Source organism: Vombatus ursinus, unplaced genomic scaffold (genome assembly GCF_900497805.2).
Source record: "Vombatus ursinus unplaced genomic scaffold, bare-nosed wombat genome assembly UNPS02014832.1, whole genome shotgun sequence".
In the NCBI taxonomy this organism is placed as follows: domain Eukaryota; kingdom Metazoa; phylum Chordata; class Mammalia; order Diprotodontia; family Vombatidae; genus Vombatus; species Vombatus ursinus.
In genome coordinates this window covers 73,539,819-73,552,589 of record NW_020954610.1, presented here as the reverse complement: position 1 = coordinate 73,552,589, position 12,771 = coordinate 73,539,819, and the positions used below count along the sequence as shown (strand labels likewise).

The window sequence follows — 12,771 nt, the reverse complement described above, 5'->3', positions numbered from 1 at the left end:
AAAATACACGGAAGTCTGCCTGCCAAGATGAATCCAGGGACTAAGTGAACACAATTACAAAACCTTCTTTACAGAAATAAAGACAGATCTAAACAACTGTTGAAATATTAATTGCTCATGGGTAGGCTGAGCTAATATAGTAAAAATGACAATTCTGTCTAAGTTAGTTTACTTATTCAGTGCCATACCAACCAACCAAGCAACCAAAGAATTATTGCATAGAGCTAGAAAAAAAAAATTCATCTGGAAGAACAAAAGGTCAATCACGGGAAGGGAATCAATGAAAAAGATGTGGTAGAAGGCAATCTAGCAGTTTCAGATTTCAGTCTATGTTACAAAGTGTTAATCATCCAAACAGTCAGGTCCTGGTTAAGAAAGGCAGATTAGGTACATAATACATAGGAGTAAATGTCCATAGTAATCAAGTGTTTGATAAACCTGAAGATCCAAGGTTTGGGGGGTAAGAACTCACCATTTGACAAAAATTGCTGGGAAAAATGGAAAGCAGTTTGGCAGAAATGAGGCAGAGACTAACATCTCATACCATATACCAAGATGAGGTCAAAATGGGTAATGGGTTTAAACATAAAGGGTGATACCATAAGCAAATTAGGGGAGCATGGATAAGGGAAGGGTTTATGACCAATAGAGAAAGAGGATCATGGGAAGTCAAATGGACAATTTTGATCAATGAATTGTAAAAGCAAAACTAATGCAGCCAAAATTAGAAGAGAAATGGGAAATTCAGAAAAATTTACATCAAGTTCCTCTGATAAAAGTATAGTTTCTCAAATATATAGAGAACTGAGCCAGATTTATTGAAATACAAACTATTCCCCAGTTGATATATGGTCAAAGGACATGAACAAGTAGTTCTCAAAAGAAGAACTTAAAGCTATCAATAGTCACATTAAACATGCTCTAAGTTACTATTGATTAGAGAAATGCAAATTAAAACAACTGAGATACCACTTCACACTTACCAAATTGTCTAACAGGACCAAAAAGAAAAATGACAAATGCTGGAGGGAACGTGGGAAAATTGGGACACTAACACAGTGACAGTGGAGTTGTGAACTGGTCCAACCATTCTGGAGAAAAATTTGGAAATATACTCAAAGGGTTATAAAACTGCATTTCCTTTCACTCAGAAACACTACTACCAGGTCTTTATCCTAACAAGAGCAAAGAGAAGGGGAAAGGACCTATTTGTACAAAAATATTTATAAGCAGCTCTTTTTGTAGTGAAGAAGAATTGAAAGTTGAGGGAATGCCTATCAATCAGGAACTTGTAGTTTTTGTATATGATTGTGATGGAACACTATTGTGTTATAAGGAATTACAAGCACGATGGTTTCAGAATACCTTTTGTGAACTTAGGCAAAGTGAAGTGAGCAGAACCAGGAAAATATGGTGCATAGTAGCCCCAATATTGTAAGGTTGATCAGCTGTGAAAAGCTTAGCTACTCTGATCAAGAAAAGAATCCAATGCAATTATAAAGGACTCGTGATTTAAAAAAAAAATGCTCTTTACCTTCAGAGAGGGAACTTTTGAACTCTGAATGCAGTTTGAAGCATGCCTTTTTTTTTAAACTTAATTTTTCTTTTTTTCTTTTTCTTTCACAAAATGGGTCATATTGGAAATGGGTTTCGCATGACTTCACAGATATAATTACTATCTTCCCTTCTCATGGAAAAAAGCATAACTGGAGGTTGGAAGGGAATTGGAACTTAGTATTTCCAAAAAATTAATGTTATAAGTTCTTTTATGTTTAATTGTGAAATATTGAAGAAATAAAAATATATTTTAATGAAAAGGAAGTTATTAATGCAGTGCAGTAAGATTTGCAAGAAAGTGGAAATGGTCTCTTCATTGCCTTCTTGGGACAGCTTTAAAGATACACTAAATTTGCTAGCACTAATGCTATAATCTGAAGAGAAACAGGATTTTTTTTAAACCCTTTTTTGGTGTATGTTTCATGGGCCTCTTGGTCAGATTAAATTTTTGTATCCTTTCCTAGAATAATTTTTAAAAATGCATACATTGAAAATTCATACAATTATAATGGAAAGCAATTACAGTGAAATGTCTTTAGTGCTTTCCTTGTTAAACTAAGTGAAACATCTCCACAACATTCATTATCATTAACCAAATTCCTTCTATAGTTAAAAAGTCAAGGAAATTTTGGAAATCTTTGAACCTGTGGTCATTTGTTAGATGTGTTGGTATTGGGACTGCCTTTATATAGAAATGATGTAATCCTTATGCCTTTCAGAATGATTGGACTTACGGTCGGCTTTGAAAGAAAGGATATGATGGATGTAAGATACAAACGAAATAAAGATGGTGTTGTAATCGATGCCATTTTACAAGAGCTATATCTCTGTGCAAGTATAGAATTCCTGAAGGCAGTTGCAGATGTCTTTCTTACAGCTTTTAGTAGTGATATTGTTATAGAGACTACTGCTGTTCAAAAGTGCTCCTCAAAAGAAGGTGAGTTATAGGTTTATACTGATCTGACAGCTTACAGTTAATTTTGCTGTAGTGATCCAAAAGATTTATTTCTTGGTGAAATCATAAATGTGATTGTAATGGTTTTTCCATATTTTAATATTGTATGATTTTAGAAGCAATTTTTATTTAGTTTATTGTTTTTTTATTGGTAAATAAATCATGTCATTGGGGCAGCTAGGTGGCACAGTGAATAGAGCACCGACCCTGAAGTCAGGAGTACCTGAGTTCAAATCTGGCCTCAGATCAAACACTTACTAGCTGTGTGACCCTGGGCAAGTCACTTAACCCCAATTGCCTAAGAACAAACAAACAAACAAAAATAAATCATATCATCTTAAAAAGGTAGGGGTGTGTGTGCATTCACACACATCAAGAAACACTTTTGAAAATTTAGATATACTACTTATAAGATTACTCTAAACATCTCAATTTTACAATAACATAATATGTTACAGCCATTATGTAGTAAGTCATGAAACAGTAGCATAGTGGTTTAAATAAAAATTCTCTAGTACTTCACTACTGATTTTATCCATGTGAGTAGTCCCTTTGCTAATGAAGTTAGTAAATTATTCATGAATTAGATCATCTTTGAAATTTTTTTGTGAAATATTCATCACTTATGTTGTTAACTTGGTTATGAACCTCCATAAATCTAGCTAGCCTGGTCCTTGAATGGCAGACATAAAGGCTCATACTCTTTTTAAATACATAAAATATCAGTACAACTTAACCTTTTTAGAATACAAGATTTAACACTAATATTTAAAATGTTATTTTATTTAGTGCAATTAGATACAGAAGAGAAATGGGAAATGAATATTTTGATTAAAAATCCTGAAATTGTGTTTGTGGCTGATTTGTCAAGACATGATGCTCCATCATTAGTACTTACAACACAATGTGAAATCTGTTGTAAGTGGGCACCTCTTTTAGCAACAATAACCGCTGCAATTAAAGATCTCCAAGTGAAAGCATGTCCATTTCTTCCAGGAAAGAGAGAAGGCAAAGTCACTACGGTTAGTATTCTCTTTTAAATATCTTAGTTCAAATTAATTTATTTTTAAATGTTTATTGTTTTCTTTTTGTTTTTCCATCAATGATTTTTCCAAATATATCATGCCTTCCTCCTCTATCCAGTGAGCCATCGTTTGCAACAAAGGAAAAAAAAGAGGCAAAAAATGAGGTTTAGCAAAACTAACTGATATATCCATCATATCTGATAATATCTGCAATATTCCGCAGTCTTAATGCCTTACCTCTTCAAGGGGAGGGACATGAATTTTCTTAACTTCTCAGGGACACAATGTTCATTGTCCCTTGACCACACCCCCTTAGTTATTTTGATTTGCATTTTCATTTTATAAAATGAACTGCTTTTTCTTTTACATAATATATATTTTTGAGTGTGTTTCTCTATACCCTTCTGTTCTTTATAACAAAGAGTAAGTGAGATGTGAGGAAAAGTCATCAAGCAAAGCCAATCAACAAATCAAAGAAGTGTTACATTGTATGTAATGTTCTACACTTTGGTCTCTTGATTCTGCATAGAAGGGAGGGAGAGATGCCTTCTCTTATATCTTCTTTCAAGCCAATTTTGATCCTTACAATTTTATAACATTGTTTTAGCTGTTTTGTTTCTGTTTTCCCATTATTGTTGTAATAATTGTACACTTTTTATTTTCCTGGTCTCCATTTATAGAGGAGCTAAATTCTTTGAAAAGGCTGTTTACAATGGACAAATCCACTTTCTCTCCTTTTACTCAGTTTTCTTAAACCTCTTATAATCTGGCTTCTGATCTTATCATTCCACTGAAACTGCTCTTTCCAACGTTATTAATGATCTCTTAGTTACCATGTCCAGTGACCTTTTCTCAATCCTCATTCACCTTGACCTCTCTGTAGTCTTTGACATTGTTTATAATCCTTTCTGCCTTGATAATCTCTCCTCTCTAGGTTTTCAGGATTGTACTCTCTCCTGGTTCTTCTTCTACCTATCTGACATTCCTTTCTAGGTTTTCTTTCCTTGATCCTCATCCAGGTGATACTCTCCAGCTGTAGGAATCTTTCATAGTTCTATCCTGGGCCGCCTTCTCTTCTTCTCTCAGACTACTTCACTTGTTGATTTTTTCAACACTGTGGATTTAATTGCCATCTCAGTGCTGACGGTTCTCAAATCTATTTTTCTAGTCTTGACCTTTCTGCTTACCTCCAGTCTTCCCCTCTCTAACTACCTTTCAGAAACCTTGAACTGGATATCCAGTAGACAGCTTAAGCTCAACATGCCCTAAACTAGACTCATTATCTTTTGCCGTAAATCCTTCCCATCTCCTATCTTCTCTATTACTTGAGAATGTGGCACCATTCTCCCAGTCTCTAAGGCTCACAACTTTAGAAATCATCCTATATTCTTAACTGCCTCATATTCCCTCATGTCTGAGCTGTTGCCAAGGCCTATTGATTTCACCTTTGCAACATTTCTCTGATAACACTCCTTCTGACGCTGCCACTATCCTGGCACAGCACCTCATCACCTCATATCTAGAGTGTTATAATAGTCTGCTGGTGTGTCTGCGTTCCTCAAGTCTTTTCCTACTCCTCCATTCATCCTCTGTTCACCCACTAAAATGATTTTCTTAAAGCACAGGTCCGATCATGTCACCTCTCACTCGATAAACTCCTGTAGCTTCCTTTTGCATCTAGCAGGAAAAATAAAATAAACTGCCCTGTTTGGCATTCAGGCAGTCCCCTCCTACCTTTTTACACTTTACTCCCCAACGTGTACTTTTTGATCCAGTGACACTGGTCTCCTAGCTGTTACATGAACAAAATACTACATCTCTTAAGCTGTAGGCATATTCTCTTGTTATCCTTTTCCTCCTTATTTCTTCCTACTTCCTTCACTAGCATTTTTTGAGTTCAACTAAAATCTCATCTCCTGTTGGAGTCCTTTCCCAAGCTTTTTAATTCTAATGCCTTCCCTCCATATTTATCTTATGTGTTGCCTGCTTTGTATATATTTTATTGCATGTTGTCTCCTGCATTAGAGTGTGTGCTCCCAGAGAGCAGGGACTGTCTTTTGTCTTTTTGTATCCCCAGCGATTAGCACAGTGCTTGTTGTATAGCAGGAACTTAATAAATGTTTTTTAATTGAGTCTCTTTACTGTAGTAAGTTTTCCCAGACCTCTCTGGGTTTATCCTGTTCATTATTTCTACAGCACAATAATATCCCACATTATATCCATGAACCACAGCTTGTTGAACCATTCCCCAATCTGCTTTGTTTGTACTTTGCTACTACAAAAAGTGCTGCTATGAATATTTTGGTGTATATGGGACCATTCTTTCTTTCTTTGACCTTCATGAGGAATATATCTAAGAATCTGAACTCTGTATCTAACGGTATGGACATTTTAGTCACTTTGTTGGTATAATTGTAAATTGCTTTCTAGAATAGTACTGAAAATTCAGATGAAGCTGTGATCTCATTATTTTGGCAGTCCTCTTTAGTGATGTAGATTGCAGCTTATCAATGACTATTCATCCTGTTGGACTTTCCTGTCCTCTCCTAAGTTCACCACTAGAGAAGTCCGCTCAGAGTGGTCTTCCTTGTTTGAGTGAAATACTATGGCTATCCTCCCTCCTTCCTGTCACAAGTGTCCATTTTCCCTTACTATCATATAATACATTGTTCATCTTTCTTTTCTGTCCCAGATAACATAAGGTCTATAGATTTTCCATTTAAATGCGTGTTGAAATCTGGGCAATAGAGATGCTTCATCCATTTGCTCTTTTCCTTTGTGATTGTGGGCCAAGGTCTTTTGGATTATTGTGATTCTGTTCCAAGAGGTTCTGCTGTGTTCTTCTCTTCATTTCTCTTATACAACTCCATTGTGTGGTAGAAAGTATGTTCTATCTGGAGTCAGGAAGACAGTTCAAATCTGGACATTTACTAGTTTTGTGATCCTAGGCAAATCATTTAACCTCTATCTACCTAAGCTTCATCTATAAAATGAGCATAATAATAGTGCATACCTCCCAGGAACGTTGTGAAGGTCAAAGGAGATAAAATTTGTAAGTACTTTGCAATCCTTAAAGTGTTATATGAATGCTAGATGTTGGTATTGTTGTTATTATCATTTATTATACTGTCTGCGCCATAATACTAATGGACAAGCTTTATAGTACCACATTGTTCAGAAACAGGAGCATGTGCTGGACTTCATCAACTATAGGGAATCATTCAGCCTGGTCATTCTCCTTTATCACAATGTTTAATGCTTTTGGCAAGTGAGTGTGGCAAGTGGAATAAAACAGGGATGTGAGTGTGTGTGTGTGTGTGTGTGTGTGCATATCACATACACGTAGATACCCACATCCCTGTTTTATTCCTCTCTTGATGTTTATGATCAGAGAATTGTTGAACAGGGTTATACCTGTTATTATATCTTTCACATAATCTTAAATGACTTATATGTCTGGAAAGGCAGCCATTTTAAGAGCCTAAAAGGCAATATTTTTTCCCACCAAAATTTTGTGTGTGTGTGTAAGTGTAATCAACAAACAGTAAGCACAGTGGGATCTTATATTCTCAACATCTTTCAGTTATATAAAAATAGCTGCTGGCTAATACTTTATAAAGATATCTTCATGTATTGATAACTTATAAAGATTTCACGTAGATGAGAGAATAGACATATATAATCAATGTTCTCTCAGTAACATTTTTTTAGGTATTAATAAGTTCCAAGATTTTAAATATTGTGTATGTGTGTACACGCATGTGTGCGTTTATTTGTATTTATATCTATTCCTCAGTGCACTTGCAACTTTTTCACCTCTATCTTGGATCTCTTCTACATACTCTTGGTCTAATCTGGTTATTTTTCTTCTCTGTTCTCTTTAGTGCCATTTGTGCCTCTTCTAGAAGCTCATTTAGCATTATCATATTAGGGTCAAAATGTCCTGCCATCTCCTATCCTTGATAGAAAAAACATTTTGCTAAATAGCTTTTTGCAAATCATTTGTTTTTCTTCTATTTGCAGTTCTTTTCTTTTTATCCCTGAATACTTCTGGGATAACTTTGCCCATTTATCTTGTTCAACTTTAAAATGTTTTATTCTCAGTTATTTCTCTTTGCTTTATGAGATAATACTGCTAATACCAATCCATCGTACTTCTCTGTAAGATTTCACAAATGAGTTTACATTTTAATTTGGTGTTGTGGTTTGCAACCATTTCTCTCTGGCTTTCCAAATGGTGGAACCAGTTTATAACTCCGTCAATTCTGTCTTACTGTGCTTTTATAAAATATATATCTTTTTTTGTAACCATCCCAGTATTAACTAAAACCATGGTCTTTAATTGTTTGAGATCAGCCCTCAAAATTGTTTTGATTTGTATAACTAGTGATTTGGAATATTTTTTCATGTAGTTGCTAGCAATTCTTCTCTTGAGAACTGTTTGTTCAACATATGATTTGACTGTCTATTGGGGTATGCCTCTTGGTCTTAAACATGTATGTTCATGTTGTATATCTGTGAGAACACAGCATATATTGTTGGATTTAGTTGATTTGTTGGTTAATTTAACTGAATTATTTTTTCTCCCTTATTTTTTTTTTGTTCAGTTGTTTTCAGTTGAGTTTGACTCTTTGTGATCCCATATGGGGTTTTCTTGGCAAAGAAAACTGGAATGGTTTACCATTTCCTTCCACAGCTCATTTTACAGATGAGGAAACTGTGGCAAACATGGTGAAGTGACTTGACCAGGGTCCTCCTTACAAGAAGCCTTTGCTAGGCCTCCTTATTTTGAGTGACTTCTCCTGGAGATTTTGTCTAATTTTTACTGTCTCTGCCTCATTTGCTGTAGTAAGTATTTGAGGCCACATTGGAACTCAGGAAGATAAGTCTTCCTGACTCAAGCTCAGCACTCTGTTCACTTAGCTACCCAATTGCCCCTTTTATTATTATTGTTTGTCAAAAGGAATTACTGTTTGGGTATATGAAGAGAAAGGGCTATATGGGGAAATTAAATGTGATATAAAAACAAGTAATCAGGAAAAAAAAAGTTTGATTAAGAAAATTAATACCCCAGTCTGCTTCCCAATCATGTAGCTTTATAGCTATGAATGATAACCTGATTCTCTTTGAAGTTGTTTCTGTTTTGTTTGGTGGTGTGACTTTTTTAAAAAAATTCAGGTCAACTATCAATTTTTTTAAACTTAGTACATATAAAGTTTTTGTTGAAATCTAATTTCTATTAAAATTATTTTCAGTTTTCCCATCAGTTCTTACCAAATAGAAAATTCCCCAAGTAATTTGTGTTTTTTCATTTATTAATAAACATTGTGCTATAAAGTTCAGGGTTTGGTTTTTTTTTTGTTTGTTTTTCCCTTATCTGAGATATTCAACTGATCTAGTTTTCTGTTTTTTAGTCAATATTAAATAGTTTTGATGATTGCTTCCTTTTAATATAATTTAAAGTCTGGCTGTGCTATTATCTATCACTGGGCTTTTTTATTTGTTTTCTTTATTTATTACTTCTTTTCTTTATTTATTACTCCATTAGGTTCCTTGAGATTTAGAACTTTTGTTCCTCCAAATTAATTTTTAAAATTATTTTGTCTTGTTCTTTAAAAGCTCTCCTTAGTTTTAAAAATGATATTAAATTAAGATTCTAAATTTATTTAAATAGTTACCATTTTGTTATATTAGTGTGGCCTAACTCTAAGCAATTTTAGTGAAACTAATTCAGTTTTATTGCTGATCTCTCTAGTCTTATTGGCAACTAGGTGGCACAGTGGGTAGAGCAATAAGCCTGGAGTTAGCAAGACTTGAGCTCACATTTGAACTGAGTCACTTTGTAGCTGTGTGACTCTTGGCAAGTCACTTAACTCAATTTCCTCTGTTTCTTCATCAGTAAAATGAGCTGGAGAAGGAAATGGCAAACCACTCTACTGTCTTTGTCAAGAAAATCTCAAATGGGGTCGTGAAGAGTTGGACACAACTCAACAACAACAATAAAAAATAATTTTATTAGTAAACCATTAGTAAATAGAGGCAATTTTATCTCTTCTTTGCCTGTTTTGTGCCTTTAATTATTTCCAGAACTATGTCAAATAACAGAGAGGAATGGGGAAGTCTTTACTTTTCTCCTTTGCTTATTGGGCAAGTTTCTAATTTCTCACCATTTCAAATGATGTTAACTTTTGGTTTGAGAGAGACTTTAATCATAAGCTCTAGGCTTACGCTTTGTAGAATTTTTTTTAAAAAAATATAAATGAAGGTTGTACTTAAGGTTAAAGCCTTTGTCAAAGGCATTTTCTGTACATATTGATCATGTAGTTTGAGGTATTTCACTCAATTTAACAAACTTATTAAACATATGTGCAAGACACATGTGACATGATAGGGATATGGAGGGGAAAAATGATACAGTTATGGGGGAAAAAAACAGATTCTAGACCTCTGCATTATGCGTTATGACCTGCATTCAAATTTTTCCTCTTTTGGATGCATTTTTACAGTATTATTAAATTAATTTTGTTTCATTAAATCTTACGTTATTTAAAGGATATTGAGGGTTTTCCTGACTGATAATCTTTTTCTCTCAGGTTTTACAGCCATGTGACTTGTTTTATCAAAGTACTCAAGCAGGTACAGATCCACAGATGGTTGACATATCAGTAAAAGCCCTGACACTCAAGGTTAGTTAAAATATTGTTCAAAGACTTGATTTTAGTTTTGTTTTTTTTAAAAGTAGAATCTTTGACTACATGAAGTTCTTTTTCATCAAAAAAGTATGTAAATGCTAAAAAAAATACACATCTACATTTTGTTTTATGTACTTTTTTGGACCTTAGTATTTTTTTTTTTTTTACTTTATCAAAAGGTTGGTTCCTCTCATAATTGAATTTTGTGAAACATTTTAGAGAAATGGTAAATGTCTGTGTGCAGAATTTTTGGGTTTCTTTTTTTCCCCCCTTAATTCATGCATTTATTGAAAAAGAATATTCATTATGTATGCCTTCTGTTTATAAGGCACCAAATTTGGTGTAATGGGAGGAGGTATGGTGAAGAGGAAGGCACATTTTCTGCACTCTCAGTATAATATAGTACACTACAATATTTTTTGATAAATAATTAACTTATCTGAATTATAGTTGATGTTTATAGAACTGGGAAATCACATTGAAATATAGACTAATAATTAATTGCTTTTATGTAACACTTATGCTTTATAAGATGTTTCATATGTGCATCATTTAGTTTTAGTTTGCTCTACTGTAATTTTAGTACTTTTCAACCAATTACTTCATAATGAAGTTGGATAACAATATTACTAAAGGTAAAAATTGTATATTCTATTCCCTTCCCCCCATTAGTTAATATCGTTTTTACCTAGTATTTAGGATATGAATTCAGTACTTTTCATAATGCAGATATTGTTTTTAGAAGTACTTCTGTTCATGGTTAATTTTTTCCCCCTAGATTTCACCTATTATCATAAATACCATAATTACTATTATGTCAACATTTTATAAAACTGTCGAAGTTAAGCATCAAGAATCATTTCCCTCTCAGCCAGAATTATGGGACAAAATGGATACAAAGAAGCTGAAAATGTGGTTTCTTGAAGAGTCAAGTGATAATGAAAATGTGGCTGCTGTGACAGAGTTGGTTCCCAATGGAGAAAGGATAAAAATGACTATTGACTCAATTTTTGTGGTTCTTGAAGCTGGTGTTGGTCATAGAACAGTACCAATGCTCTTGGCTAAGTCGTATTTTTCAGGGGAAGGAAAAAACTGGAGTACACTAATCAATCTTCACTGTCATCTTGAGTTAGAAGTAAGTACTCAACAGTATTATTATCCCTTTTTCTAATATTTGCCATGAAGAATAGTATCTTAGTTTTATGTTTATTTTTGCCAGTTCATTTCATTACTTGTGATGATAATAGATACGACTTGTTAGTTCCTAGGGCAGAAAGTCTTAATGTTGCAGTTAGTGAAGACCTTTAGCAATAATTTTTAAACTAAATTTAGACTTTTATTAGTGGAAATTGTTTTGTTTAATTGAATTAATGTAACATTAATCTTGACTTAAAATTAAGAAATTCAAATTCCTGCTTAAATACACATAGAGTTAGAAGAGGATATCAGAGGTTAACATTTAAATGAATAATGTCCTTTTTTTGATACCTCTAGTAATAAGAGATGTCCCGCCTTCCAACACAGCTGATTACAGTTTTGATAGCTTCAATTATAGGAAGTTCTTTTGTGTATTGACCTAAAATATGCCTCATAACTTTTACATATTGTTTTCCCCTCTGAGGTTAAACAATAAGTATGCTACTTCTTCTATATGATATTTCAATATATTTTAAAATATTTCAACATAACTCTTACGTTTCCTTTAAATTTTCTTTTTATATTTCTCAGTTGTAATTTGGTTCAACTTATTAATCAGGTAGGTTTAGCGTTTTTATATATTTATCTATGGTTTCATATTATAGTTCTGTGTCAAAATGTTTCATTTTATTTAGCTATCAAAAAAATTCTTTTTAAAACTTTTCCTGATTCAAAATCTTTTCCAAATAATTAAAGCCAGATTTCAGATTTTTAAACTTGTTTGAAGCATACTTTAGAACTTTGCATTTTATTTAGTCTGACATGTTCAGGAAATTCAGAGCGTCATAAAGAAATCTGGAGTTATGCAGTATTAGAATATGAATGCCTGATTTTTTTCAAAAATATCACTTTAGGTGCATTACTACAATGAAATGTTTGGTGTATGGGAACCTTTACTTGAACCTTTAGAAATTGATCAAACTGAAGATTTTAGACCATGGAATCTTGGAATAAAGGTACATGTGATTTTAGATGAAAACATATTTTACTGGAAAAATTAATAATTGAATAGATCTCTTATATATAGAACAGAGATTATATAACTCTTAGGGTAACAGTGAAAGATTAATATTCTGGGCCTACCAAAGCATGCATCTTTTTGTAACTACTGAATAAATGGACTTTTTAAAAATAGGAGACTATGTTTTATACTGGCATAACTTGTAAAATGTTGCTTATCTCTGACATTCTTCAGTTTCTTTGTGGTATATAGTTCCTAGAGATTAAAGAATTTTAAAGTAGAAAGGAACCTTAGGGATATATATCTCATTGTTTTCATATAAGGAAACTGAAGCCCAGAGAGGTTAAATATTTTGTTCAGGGTCAGAGCTGGGACTTTATGTAA

General features: G+C 33.3%; 1 protein-coding gene across 3 annotated transcripts in view; it reads left to right on the top strand.

Annotated features, from left to right (window-relative positions):
- Positions 1-12,771, top strand: part of LOC114025632 (vacuolar protein sorting-associated protein 13A-like) — a 282,189-nt gene that overhangs the window by 141,967 nt on the left and 127,451 nt on the right. For all 3 annotated transcript variants that reach the window (XM_027839097.1, XM_027839099.1, XM_027839098.1), the window contains exons 38-42: positions 2,277-2,494; positions 3,302-3,534; positions 10,131-10,223; positions 11,008-11,364; positions 12,281-12,382. In XM_027839097.1, coding sequence (XP_027694898.1) covers positions 2,277-2,494; positions 3,302-3,534; positions 10,131-10,223; positions 11,008-11,364; positions 12,281-12,382 — 1,003 coding nt within the window. The remainder of the gene's footprint in view (positions 1-2,276; positions 2,495-3,301; positions 3,535-10,130; positions 10,224-11,007; positions 11,365-12,280; positions 12,383-12,771) is intronic.